This window comes from Dreissena polymorpha, chromosome 4, assembly GCF_020536995.1.
Source record: "Dreissena polymorpha isolate Duluth1 chromosome 4, UMN_Dpol_1.0, whole genome shotgun sequence".
NCBI lineage: Eukaryota > Metazoa > Mollusca > Bivalvia > Myida > Dreissenidae > Dreissena > Dreissena polymorpha.
The window spans coordinates 45,717,468-45,731,577 of NC_068358.1; the positions used below are offsets into that span (position 1 = coordinate 45,717,468).

Here is a 14,110-nt window from a genome sequence, read left to right on the forward strand (position 1 = left end):
GATAAGAGTATTGTAACAGTGATACTATTAACTCCGAAATGCCTTCCACTCTCCCTGTAAAGATATCAGCATAAGAATGTACGTCTTATACGGCGTATTAAGTATTATAAGGGTGATTCTTGTAAATACAATATAGCGAAGTCATTTTATATAAATCTCAGTTTTTAGTTAGAATTTGGAATATAATAGTTAACATTTTATTGACGTTTCAGAATGAAATTATTTTGTAGCGATAAATAAAAAGAATTTAAGCCATATTTAAAAAGCGAGGTATCTGATATTCATATTGATTACATAAGAAACCAACACGAAAACAAGTCAAATAACGCTATCAAATTAAAATTAAGATGTTCATGTTCCGGCACATTTAATGTGAAACATATAACAGCCACACACTCTACACGGTGCACACAAATTGTACTTACAACATCTATCTTCTGGCGCAGTCGTTGCCATGCGTCCTTAACAGCCACATTTCTAAGCGCACCATTTTGTTCAAGCTTGTCATCTGTATTAACAGTCAGTATCTCAATTAGTCGTTTTTTACCCATATTGCAGATAGCAACTGATCTTTTTTGCACCCTTATGTTGAGTTTTTATTTTGTATAGAATATGCAAATGCCGTGAAGACACTCGCTATTTAAAGTGCTTATCTTGCGTATTAACATGAAAAATCAAACGTTCTTTTTTCAATTTAGGAATTGATTTATACACATGAAATGTTTGCCTAAATGTACATGTACCAGTCAATTGTGAAACAAAAGAATTTAACAAATCTGTGATAGTGACATGAAGCGTTAAATTAGTGGCCACAAACAAAAGACGGCTTAATGGATCGTTAGAATTGCGTTATAATACTGAACGACCTTTACGAACGCAGGGGACATAACTCTATTTTATTACAAGTTATACGTTTAAGAGTTATATCTCTTCTCAAAAACACGTATTTATAGTTTGATCGCTCAATCTCTGCACTTGTAATAAAATATTTTTAAGACAATATTGACTTTGGACTACATTTTTCGACAGAAAGAATTATATTTTCTCACGTCAACCGACGTTGGATTTAACTAATGCTTATCTTAAAATGCAAAGCACAAATGCATAATTATGCTCATACCGATGTAGAAATTCGGATCACCTGTATGTATAGCATTAACTCTCATAACAGATTTGTCTGCAAGAACATCAACAAAGGAATGCACCTTTCTGTTATAATAATGTTTTAAATAAATCAATGTGTTTAATGGATATTTACAGCGGATACATGAGAAATTTCCAATTAATTGTGCGCCCATCACTTCTATCTATCGATATTCCATTTATATCAAAACATTTATCCCAGCAACGGAAATCTAGCAATTCATTTCGAGGAATAATCCTAGTACGAATGATCTAAGTGGCGTTATTCATATCGATGTTGCTTTGTGTATGTCGTATCGTGACGTCCTTAGTTATTGTGTCAACAACCTGCGTCATTAAGAAGTCCAATTAAGAACCAAAGCTGGGATAGACAAGTTAGAAATAATAGATTGTTTTCAAATAAAAATAATATTGCATTTACGGAAACCATAATAAGAACCATTTGTGATCTCAATACATTCATACAAATAAGACAGTCGCATACATATTTTTTTAATTATAATATCAATATATGCGTTATAAATAGATACACTCTCTCTACACGAAGCATGCACCTGGCTGAAACGCGAATTCCATAATAAAACAAAAGCACTTTACTGTGGATTATTTGTATTTAAATTCATTACTAATGGTTTCATGAGCTGATCATGTCCAATTCACATTAAAACTAGCATGTCGGAGTTTTGGATTGGCATAAACGAGGTCACCACGTCAGAATAAATGATTTTAAAATGACAAAAAAAACGACACATTTTTATTATATTTCATTGTTTTGTGCTTATTTTTTGGGTAAGGTATAAGAATGTGCACGATGATTGCACGTTGTCGTAATGTTTTTTGATTAATTGTATCGAAAAGGTATGCCGTATGATTTTTAAGGCTTATCCCCGATATCTAAAGAGATGCGTGGTATTTATAGCTCTTTTGTTGTAAAATGGTATAATTATTTAAAACGATCATGATGTTTAACTTATGCAATTATTATCGTGATAATTTTATAAACGAATCTTAGGTTTCAACATTTCAACATTTATTGCGTTAAATGGCATATTTCAATGATACCACTTTGCTATCGAATGCAAACGGAGAAATCAATTCAACGATTAGATCTTAACGATAAACATGATTTATTTCATTTTAACGCTAACAAAGAATTTGAAAGACACTGTTGATTTTTATTATAACACGTGTCAAATTCCTATCCGTTTCGCATGCGGCGATTTAATCTGAAATTAATGTTTATTTGATTTTCACAACCGTTTAAGTTTTCAATACACATCCTTTTAAATTTCAAAATATTTCCCATATGGCTTAGAGCTGCCAATTCACTTGATGTTTCTCCCACTGAAGATAACTATTTATGCCTAGCGTCTAGAAAAAAGGCCTTGGCAAACAGCGTAGACCCAGATGAGACGCCGCATGATGAGGCGTCTCGTCGGGGTCTGCGCTGTTTGCTTAAAGGAATTTATTGTAAGAAATATTCTGAATTAAGAAATAAATATACTAGACATCCTTAATTTTGAAAATAAATTGATCCAATTTAGAAGGGTGGGAGAGTCCACTATGCTTAAATGGGTTAAGATTGTCGAGAAACAAAAGACAGGCGTACCTCCGTGACGTTAAAGTGCGAAGTGGGAATATTCACCACATTGGTGCAAAAAGGTACCATGTTCCTTCTAATTTCAATGTCACATAGTACCTTTTGCACCAAGGAAGCGATATGTTGTTAAGTTAAATCGCAAAATAATAAGCATAATGAAACGCATCATTAAAATGACTAGAACAGTGTTCTGGGCGTAATAAAAGGATTATCTCGCCTTTAAAAAATTAAAAGGTTCATTTGTAGATAAAGGACATCTCGTGTATAATGTGTAGAACGAAATTAATAAATAAATAAGTTTCATACAAGAAGAGTTACTCTGGTATGCACTCCCATTTTAGAACTGTCCATTGGATAGATCAATTCGTTCACAAATCAAAATCCATATGCTTTTGAAAACAAACTAAAAACACCTAATTGTTGACACCCAACGGAATGGTGTTCAGGCTCAAGCCATTCGCTTGAATGAATCTTGTTAAGTAGTTTGTCAATATTTTGTCCTCGCGTTAAACGAAATGATGATTTCACGACAATACCCAGTCATTGTCGAGGGATTGATTAAGGCAGGAAAATAAATTTATACGCCGCGATATGATTTAATGATTTTATTTTCCGATGTTAGTTGTGGTTTGCGAACGGGACCATAGTTTCGAGTGTAAACATTCGAGGAATTATTGGAGATATGTTATTGTAATACTCACTATGCTATTGAAACTGCGTGAAAGGGAATTACGGCATCGTTTACATAATTTCAATGCGATACATCTGTATATCTGTTGTGAATTCAAATGTGAACAAAATGAGTGAGGTGTATAACTTATTTTCTGATATTAAACTCTGCGAAAACAGTTTGATTCGTATGTTGTTGTTTTTTACAAAGGAATAACTGGAATACAGTTAATATTCACATAGTGTGAGGATTAAATGCTTACAAAATAATGTGAATAATTCGTGTTTTATTGATAGACTTGTCAGGGAGTTGATAAGTTTTTTTTAGGATTACGAGTTTGTGACTTATAGTTTGTGAAATAATTGCTTCAATATATACATCAGAGATTCACCCGTCATATTATATCCTTCGAAAGGTTAAAACTTCACATACACTGCATTTATTATCGTTCTTAAAATGGAGGATAGTTCAACATGGAAACAACAACAACCAACGCAGGTACGTCAATTTAAGTTTCCTTACAATCTACAAAAGTTAGCTCGGAAGATGTCACAATATAGAAAAAAGATAAACGAAATTGCGTTTTATAGTATAAATCAAAAGCAGAAATTGTCTTCGCGAACCATACCATATTTGATGTTCGCGTAAAGGAGCGAAATGGTATTCATGAATAATCAGTTCGATACAATGCACGTGAATATTATTTTCAATTGTGTACGAAAAACTTACTGAAGTTTTGTATACATTGTTTATGGAAACGAATCTCGGCTATACTTAATACGAATGTGAATATGAATTCCCCATATTAATTATATGCTATACCGGGTAATTAATATATTAGTTTGAAACTGACAGAAGTTCATTTTCATGTTCATTAAGTATTGAGGTTTTTGTCCTTTAACTAGGCTAAGCAAGATATTTACGAATTCTCATTTGGCTGCGTACTTGTTGGAGAGAAATGGATTTATTTCGTAAATATTCACACACTGAATAACTAGATAGTTAATGTCACATTCGGGCAACACTATCGCCATAACATCTCTGTAATTGCAAGACCATTCTACGTTAGGTGTTCGGGTATTTCATCTACTAAATATTTAAACCTAATTATTATTGGAACCATGAAGGAGAATCCATTATCGCCGTATGCCACACAAATGCTTGAATTTTTATTTACGTTCAAACAAAAATGTACGGCTTACCTAACAGCTTATGAAGACATACTATACTCATTGCCACAGACGGATAGATGGCCATATCAAATCAATGCTTTATATTTGATCTTGATCATTAGCAAATATTTGCTGTCATAGGAGAAAGCATTTCGAAATATGTCTGTCAGACTATTGAACGTTAAGTCATTAAGATTTGCGTCCAGTTAACAGCGATGCTTGGAAAAATGCATAATACGTTACTTTCGAATATTTGTCTAAAACTGGAGCTTTTTAGTTTAACTATAATTTGCTTTTTAAATGATATACTTTTTACAATGATGTATGATGTTATTACTTGTTTAAGCATTAAATTTTAACTGCTATGAATTCAATAACGGTACTTTAAATATATAATTAGAATATAGTAAAGAGTACTACCGTAATTACTCTATGTTTTCGGACACTTAAAAATAATTAAAAATTTTCTTGTCCGAAAACTTAGATACGAAAAATATTCACAAAATAAAGGTGTCCGAAAACTTAGAGTCGAAAATTGAAGTGTCCGAAAATAGCGTCAATTGTATCAACGACTACCGGTAATAGAACGCGCTTGTAAAATACCATGCCGTATAGTAAAAATTACAGTTATATATGTTTGCACTGCATTTTAAATAATTTTAAATGCTTAATTTATTTAACAGAAAGTTACTACAAGGTTGTACTTTGACCAACGAGTTCAGAAATGAGCATGTGATGTACCGATACTCGCTAGTATGAACCTGTAATTAACGCAATTAAAAAAGCAAACTATGAATTCTTCGTTTGTTCATTTCCGATAGTTGTTGTCTAATACCTTCCATTGTTCGTAAAACATACAATAGGGTGCATCACACTTTGAAGCGTTTAGTATTTGTCAAAGTTTTTTTACTAAGAAGGGGTTGTAACATTGCGGTAGATAATTGAACTGTTAATTGACACTACCCCTGGTAATTGTCATAACGCTTATGCTATCGGGCGAAACCAATGTTTAATACCGGTTTACAAGGTTATTTACCCAAATACGCAAATGTTATGGTCCGTTGCCCTCAGGCATGCACCTGCCATGTTTGATGATGTTAATCTGGTTGTAAAACCCCATGATCGAAGTGTAATTAGATATCGAAAACAGGACCGAAATTTAGTAAAATAGCGCTGTAAAATACACTGTCCGAAAACTTGGAGACATTAATTATGGACGAAAACTCGTGTGTCCGAAAATTAAGAGTAACGGAAAATAATTATTTTTGCTGAAAAAGGGGTGTCCGAAAACTTAGAGTGTCCGAAAACATAGAGTATTTACGGTAATTATATTTTCTAAATGATTTAATCAATGACTATTTATTTTTTAATTCACCTTATTTAACCCATTTATGTATAGCGTCTAGAAAAAAAGGCCTTTGCAGCCTTTGCAAATAGCATAGACCCAGATGAGACGCCGTATGATGTGGCGTCTCATCAGGGTCTGCGCTGTTTGCTTAAAGGAATTTATGTTAGAAATTTCTAAATATAGAAATAAATATACTAGACATCCATGATTTTGTAAATACATTGATCAAATTTAGAAGGATGGGAGAGTCCACTAGGCATAAATGGGTTAATTACTCAATTGTAGTTCAAGTAATCGTGAAAAGTGTTGAGTTGAGCTTCGTGAATTACATCCTGTTGGCCCTAAGCTGCGCATTAGGACTCGCCTTCATCGCCGGCATTGTCGCAATCGTCCTCAAAGAGATAAGTCGCTGGAGAGACGCCAAGGCTATGCACCTGAAGCAAAAACTCAACATCCGCCGGAAGGGGATCAGCGGAGGGTCAGCGGTCAGACGCGGCCAGTCGTGCGACAGCTTCTCCGCGTCGGAAATGACGTCATATATTCAGTTGACGGAGACGCCCACGTCGATACGGTGTAGTTCGGCATGGACGCCTAGCCCCGTGACGCGAAACAGCGGCAGTAATTCGCCAACATCCGGGAACTTTTCACTATGACATTGACAGCTGTTTGTGTTTTATTGTAAATATAACAGTGGTCTTTATAGAATTGTAAATATTGTTTAATGACGAGGCTCCTCCTTATGAACAAGACATGAGTCCTGTCAAGTAACATGGAACCCAAATTTTAAAATGCAACCATGGCCCAGTGTGTCTGTGTTTGTACACGCCAAATGATGGTTTTGACTTTAAACCTGAAATTGTGACCTTGAAAGTGGACCTTCGGACTTGCTTCATGTGAACTTCATGCTTTATCAGTGAGGTTAACACTTGTGTAATGTAGTTTCCAAACTCTAAACAATCAATAATACCAGTGCTTTCCACAGGATTTTTGTCAGGCGCCCCGGGGCTGATAGGGGCGGTTCGGGAGGGGTGGTCCCTCCCGACGTTGATCTTTTTTTAATTTAACGTGTCAATTCACGTTCTGTGGTGCGTTATAACTCAAAGAAAAACAGCGTCAAAAGACGTCATTTGGTGCGCTATGACTCTTCAAGAAAATCCCCCAGTCATTAAAAAATAAATATATTTTTATATTATTTATTCGCTTTAAAACTTTCCCGCACAGATAGTAAAATCCCGACTCGAACGATTCCCCAATACATCCGTTTCAACCCGACTCTATTACTGTATCCTTACTACTTGTCACGTTTCTATTTATTACCCGATAATCCCGTTTATTCCGTTTTTATAGATCACTTTATGGTAAATATTTACGATAAAAGCTCTCAACTATTTCTTTAACACAAACCTTGCCATTTTTCTATAGTATCAAATACATTTTAAGTGACTATTTGATTTGATTTGATGAAATATTGCCTCTGAACATGCGTCAATCCCCTGACGTGTTGTGTGCTTGTTAAAACGCTCAATACACGCACGCTTGACGCGACGTTGTACATGCTGCATAATTTTCGCGCTCTTTTTAATTGAGAAACAGATTGGACACAAAATAAATTTGCACTGCTTATTTGAAGCAAGAATATTTTAACGTTGCGGAAGTGTGTTTCGGATAAAAACGCGTTAACATCGACTTACGGGAATGGGTTTCGAATTACAAAATAAATTATTCCTATTTGAGATTTCAACAAATATTAACAGTTGCGTTATGAATTCAATGATCATTTGTTAAAACACAGTACGAGTCGAATAAATGTTTCGACGGAATTATGCATGAAATTCACGTTGTCCACGAGGATTACAGCCGGTTGCCATCATCAGTACTTCTAAGTATCGATTATCGGACGAAACATTTAGAAGTGTGCGTAATCAATTCAACGAAAATTTGTTATAGCGCATTACGTGTCGAATAAATGTCAGAAAAACGAGGTGAATCAGTTCAATCAATGGACATGATGAAATATACATGTACTGGAATTAAATTGTTATCGCATAATTGTAATAACAATTTGCACAACTTACTCGCTATAAGTAATTAATTGTTTACCACTTGCAATTAATTTATCGTATTTATTATGAGTCATAGGCAGAGGGGGTGATCACGTGATTATCAAGATTGCGACGTCTATGCCGCGGCCGGTATTTTTCGACGTTTTTATATCCTTTAATAACTTGTATTATTTTTTAAATTCCGCCCACTTTCCAGCCATATTAGCAAAAAAGTTACTGGCGTTTATTTCATAGTAATATTCGCTCTATATCTCGACTTTACTCGGTACGAAATTTCTTAGCGGGATGACCCAATCAAAAATAATGGTCGATAGTTAACCCCGCCCTCATAAGCATTCGCGTAACCGATTGGACGATGAACATCACAGTTTGAAGTCTGGAAAGTGAACTGATACAGCCTTGTCAGCATTAAAATGACTGTGTAATGTGGCTAGAATTATCTCAGATGAACACCGTCCCACAACCAGTGAACGTCCCTATCACACACATACACCATGGACGACACAGGAAAGTAGCGCAATACATATTTCGCGATAGCACTTCCAATCCTAGCAAACTGGTCTGTCGTGAGTGCGGGGTCCCGGAACACCCACCGCCTACAAATGCCAGCCACCACAACGGTGGCGACACCTCTTGCTCTCACAAACTGACACAACTCGAGAATACCCAAACCGATGTCTCGGGGCTGGCAACTGGCGGTTACTAGTATATCATTCCCCCCCCCCCAGGCAAAGTATGACAACATCTGGGCCCCACTGTAACAAATCCTCCAAAAGGTCCATATTTGGTCTCGATACCCTCATGCCGCCCTGGCCAAAAAAAACGATAGCGCCCAGGCACCTAATAAGCAAAAGAAAACAACATTAATATAAACGAAAATGTAAGGCTACTAAGAAAATAAAGAATAGGAGGGGGTAGCAATATAAGAATTTAAAAATATCAAGCTAATAACCACAGTAATGTAACCTGTCTGTTAAGTGACACGGGTCGGTAAACTCCAAGGACAATTAGACCAATACCACTCACTATGATACTATACCGGAATCAACGCAACACCTTCACAAATATTGAGAATCCCTCTACAGTCGGACGTCCGTGCGACATTGGGAGGCGGAAAACTACAACGGGCGAGGCATGGTATGGTATTGCGCAAGGGGGGGTTAGAGGGTTAGGGTTTGGGTTAGTGTTAGGGGTCGGGTTAGGGTTTGGGTTAGCCTAAACCCAACCCTAACCCGACCCCTAATCCTAACCCTTACCCTAACCCTTTTTTGGGGTTATCACCCCTGACCATGCCTCGCCCGTTGTAGTTTTCCGCCTCCCGTGCGACATAGCTATCTCCGTAAAAAGCTATCTTTAGCAGCGGATGGCGCCTCATGGATGCGGGGGCGCCACGTTGAGTGGAATGGTACCATAGTACAGTTCCACAGCAATAAGGTATTATACAAACACCATATATCTGTACCAATATCCATTTGACTAAATACTAATAGTAATTTATTTTTCAACTCACCACCGACTTGAAAACAAACACAAATATATGCAAAAAAGACCCATTTGGTGACTTTAACGGCTTATAATTACCTCCCCTACAATATAAACCATATATGGAAGCTCACACCCTACGGACGTTCGAAATCTCAACCATTTATCTTCACAAAATCTGTTCTGTTAGAATTCAATTTAAAACTAGATGGATACCTGCACTTAATCTATAAAATAAAGCGATACAATTGGGCATACTAATCAATCTAGCGTCCTCTTGTATAAATTACCTCCCTTAGGCTAATCCGAAAAGCAAAAATATGCATATAAGCAAATCGCGTACCTTGCATAAATGCGAATAAAGCGCGTGCCGGTGCCAGGATAAAAATACATTTAGGTAATAATATAACATTTATCCTGTCTTCCGGACCCTGCCCGTGGACTACAGCCATGAGAGGGTCCCCTGGGCGGGCACAGGTGACGGGTCACTTCGGTGAATACCATGGGGCCACTCGCCCGGGCCCGCTCAGAAGGAGCCTACGGTATTATCACGGCCCGAGCATGGCACAGATATGACAACCGACCTATAGTTACCCCGTCGCAGGGCATAGCCGACGGGTCACATCGGTGAATACAATGGGGTCCCTTGGTCTGTGCCCTGTGAGGACGCCACGGACGGGCACGGGCTGACAGGCTGCACATTATTACCCAGTAAAACAACAACAACACTCTCTTAATACAACGACGGAAGGGATTACGTTTCCAAATATAACTGACACCCAACCCATGAAAGGTACGCTTTCTCTAAAAAATAAAACGATCATCTGTAACCACTAGGTAACAATATTGGCGAATTTTAATCCCCCCTTTTGAAAATCAAAAAAATCGGGCTAACAGTATCCGGGTTCCGCGAGACCCTCCCCCCCATGTGCTGGTCCTCGTTATTTTTCCCGCTGCACCCAGCAGCAGCCGACGACGATGTGTATTGGGGAAAGCACGCAGACACCTCACCTCCGTACAGAGACGGAAGCCGCATTAAGTGCGCACTCAGGTAACTCAGTAGAGAAACCTTCAGTGCAACCCCTACAGATGTAAATATCGCAATCATGTATTCTCTGTATGCATTATATTAAAAAAAAATGTTGGCTGGAGCGTGTCGACTGGGATGGTGAGCCCCCCCCCCCCCCCCCCCCCCCCCCCCCCCGCGCACTATGTCTCTGCCGTGACGACCCACCCAATATTACAAAAAAAAAGAAAAGAAAAAAGTGAAGGTAATTATTTTATTTGTTTCTCTGTGTATTGATGAGAATAACTAATTGCAGTTCATTTGTTACTAACCATTGTAATAGCCACAATAGCACATAGGACTGCTGCCGCTGATACCATATATAATATAACAAGAACCAGTAAAGTGCTCGCTCTCCTAATACCAAACTATCATAACCACAGACCCTCTCTTATTTCATCAAGTAAATGATCTATCAAAAACCACTCTGGCCCTCACAACACCACAAGGCCACAGGCAACCACCTCAGCAAGAAGAAAGAAAATCTAGAAATTGTCTATGCCCACAAACAAAATAGTCATCTTGGTCCAATTACACACACTCAGTCCCTCTCTTCTATCGTCTAGTACATGATCTTTCAAAAATCTAGTCTGACCCTCACGACACCATACAATCAATACTCAAAATAGCAACAGAGAGTGCCCATGTTACTATAAGATATGACACAGGGCAGCAGAACTATATATGTACCAATACTAACGCTATGTACAAATATGTCTTCAGCGAGTGACGATAATTGTTGCTTCTCTTTGAAAGGTACTGACGAGAATCACTGATTGTAGTTCATTTTGTATACTTACCATTGTATTTTCCTATGTAGCCGGATCGAGCCCATAGCTCGACATGCTCCAGACCAGACCACGATACTAATAGGGCATAATACAAAAACACATAGGAATGCTGCCTTTGCCTTTATAACCAGAAACATTAACGTGCGCGCTCTCCCTAATACCAAATACACTATTATCTCAACCTCAGCCCCTCTCTTCTTTCATCAAATAAATGATCTATCAAAACTAGTCTGGCCCTTACAACACCACAGTGTCATAAGACACTTAACACAACAAAAAGAAAGAATATACAAAGAAATTGTCTATCCCCCCCAACGAAATAGTCATCTCGGCCCAATCAAACAAACGTAGTCCCTCTCTTCTATCATCAAAAACATGATCTTTCAAAAACTAGCCTGCCCTTCGCAATACCATTCAAACTATATACCAAAAAGCAACAGAGAGAGCCCACGTCACCGCAAGTTATGACACAAGGCAGCAGAACTATATATAAGTACCAATACTAACACTAATATGTCCTCCGCGAGGGACGTTAAACGGGGGTGCAGTGTATCGGTGCTATACACCGGGCACTTAAAAGAACCAGGGGCGCCTCTGGAATCGGGGCGTTTCCTGTATCCTGCTCGAACCCCCACTAACACCTCTCCTGGGGCGGAGAGCATAACAACCACACATGGGTAAATGAAAGCTAAAATACAGGCCATAAACTATAATACTATGAGTTTTACAACATAATATCAAACATAAATAAAGCATAAAACATATGATATAACAACGGCATTTTTAGATCATTTATTCACTTTGCCTATCCAATTATAATAGCAAATATAACGTAACTACAAAATAAATACATCCCAGCTTGATACATGGTCTGGATGTTTGGCAGGCGGGTGGGAAAGAGCGATGGTGACTCCGGATGGGGCTTTGGGAGGCTCCATGGTCGGTTCTTGGCTGATCTGTTGTCGCGCGCAGCGAGAGGGTGGATGAGGGTGCTTGTCTCGAGGGGCTTCGGTGGTTAGGGGGTCGGGCCGGGGCCATATGCGGGCGCGGGGGGGGGCTCGGGCTCTCTCGGCTCGGGTGCGCTCGTGCGGGGGTGGCGTGTTCTGCGATCTGGGAACTGCAACGAAATACAGCCCTTCACGACTGACCGACGACCGTGATTAACCGATAGACACCTCCTCTTCCGCTCCAGACAAATGCACAACAATCACATACCACATACTATACACAAACATATACAGATCACCATCACGGGACCCGGAACACACGGGCGTGGCACTCTCATACACATCACTCGTTATGAGTGGGGGGTGTGAGAGTGTTATGTGTGTGTGTTCCGGGTCTTACTTTCCGGGTGGTGATGGGGTGTGGGTCGTGTTGAGTGTCTTGTACATAAGTAGTGTGCGGGACGCTCCGCGGGATCCGCATCTCATCATCACCATACGGTAGAGAGCACATTAAGGTCTCATTGGCCAACGTGCACTGAACTCTCTTAAAAATAAAAATCATTTTGCGAACACCCGGGCAGACGGGGTAAATTTGACCTGTGTGTGTTGTTGTAGGTTATTTACAGGTCGTTCCCGCGTCTTCGTGACTACATTTGGTATCGATTAACCTTTATCCCCTGATAGGTCACATGGGCAGGTCGGGCTGCAAAGACCTCGTGAAGAGGCTAGTAGGACCTGTAAATAAACTCTGATACAAACAAGGCTAGAATAATCGATACGCGCGTCTTATCAGTGGATAATTACTGGATTATCCATTACCCCATGTGGTGTTTATGGCCACAGGTGGTTAGCGTGTGGCTATGCTATTAATTAGTGAAAACATCATTTTGAATGATAAATAATTATATTATAACGAAAAATTTAATTTTATGAGAAAAAAAATTCACTATCAAATATATATATATATATATAACAAGGTATGCAACTCAAAATCACCCCAAAACGGGGTGCATCGCTTTGAACAGCCATATCTTCATCAATTGTGCAGCGATTTTCACGATCTCGGTCTTATTCAACGCAGAAATGAATTTCCTTTCTGGAAATGTATATGTCTTGCACTATTTTTACAAATGCTGGGTCAACTTTTAAGAAATAACACGATACACAACTCGTGTGACCCAGTTGAAAATGATCATGCAGTCTTTTAGACTGAAATCTTCACGGAGTAAAGGGCATCTTCCCTACAAAGTTCATGTACCTCGATACCATATTTCAATAAAACGTATGAAAAAAACATTATTACCGTTCTTGTCGTTACATTAAGACTGCATCAAGACTAACTGTCCAGCGCCGTTTGAAACCTTTGTTTACATACATTTCAACTTACTGACATTTTAAACACACGAGTGATTTCATTGGTCCAATGCGGAGGTGTGTCTTTACAACTGGAGATTTCATTTATAAAGACTGCATGATCATTGTCAACTGGGTCATACGAGTTGTGTATCGTGTTATTTCTTAAAAGTTGACCCAGCATTTGTAAAAATATTGCAAGACATATACATTTCCAGAAAGGAAATTCATTTCTGCGTTGAATAAGACCAAGATCGTGAAAATCGCTGCGCAATTGATGAAGATATGGCTGTTCAAAGCGATGCACCCCGTTTTGGGGTGATTTTGAGTTGCATACCTTGTTATATATATACATATATGTGATAGTGATTTTTTTCCAGAAAAGTTAATTTCTCGTTATAATATGATTATTTATCATTCAAAATGATGTTTTCACTAATTAATATCATAGCAACAGAACACGCTAACCACCTGT

The 14,110-nt window shown here is 38.3% G+C and overlaps 1 protein-coding gene across 1 annotated transcript; it reads left to right on the top strand.

The window, feature by feature from the left end:
• Nucleotides 1–3,197: 3,197 nt before the first annotated feature.
• On the top strand, nucleotides 3,198–7,377 carry LOC127878014 (uncharacterized). Its single transcript, XM_052424386.1, has 2 exons — nucleotides 3,198–3,911; nucleotides 6,219–7,377. The coding sequence occupies exons 1-2, from the start codon at nucleotides 3,887–3,889 to the stop codon at nucleotides 6,584–6,586; spliced, it is 393 nt and encodes a 130-aa protein (XP_052280346.1). The 5' UTR covers nucleotides 3,198–3,886; the 3' UTR covers nucleotides 6,587–7,377.
• Nucleotides 7,378–14,110: the final 6,733 nt, after the last annotated feature.

Excerpts from the sequence above, each read along its gene's own strand:
- LOC127878014 (XM_052424386.1), top strand. The coding sequence starts at position 3,887 with ATGGAAACAACAACAACCAACGCAG. Across the intron at positions 3,912-6,218 it reads AACAACAACAACCAACGCAG|TTCAAGTAATCGTGAAAAGT; the intron begins GTACGTCAATTT and ends ACTCAATTGTAG.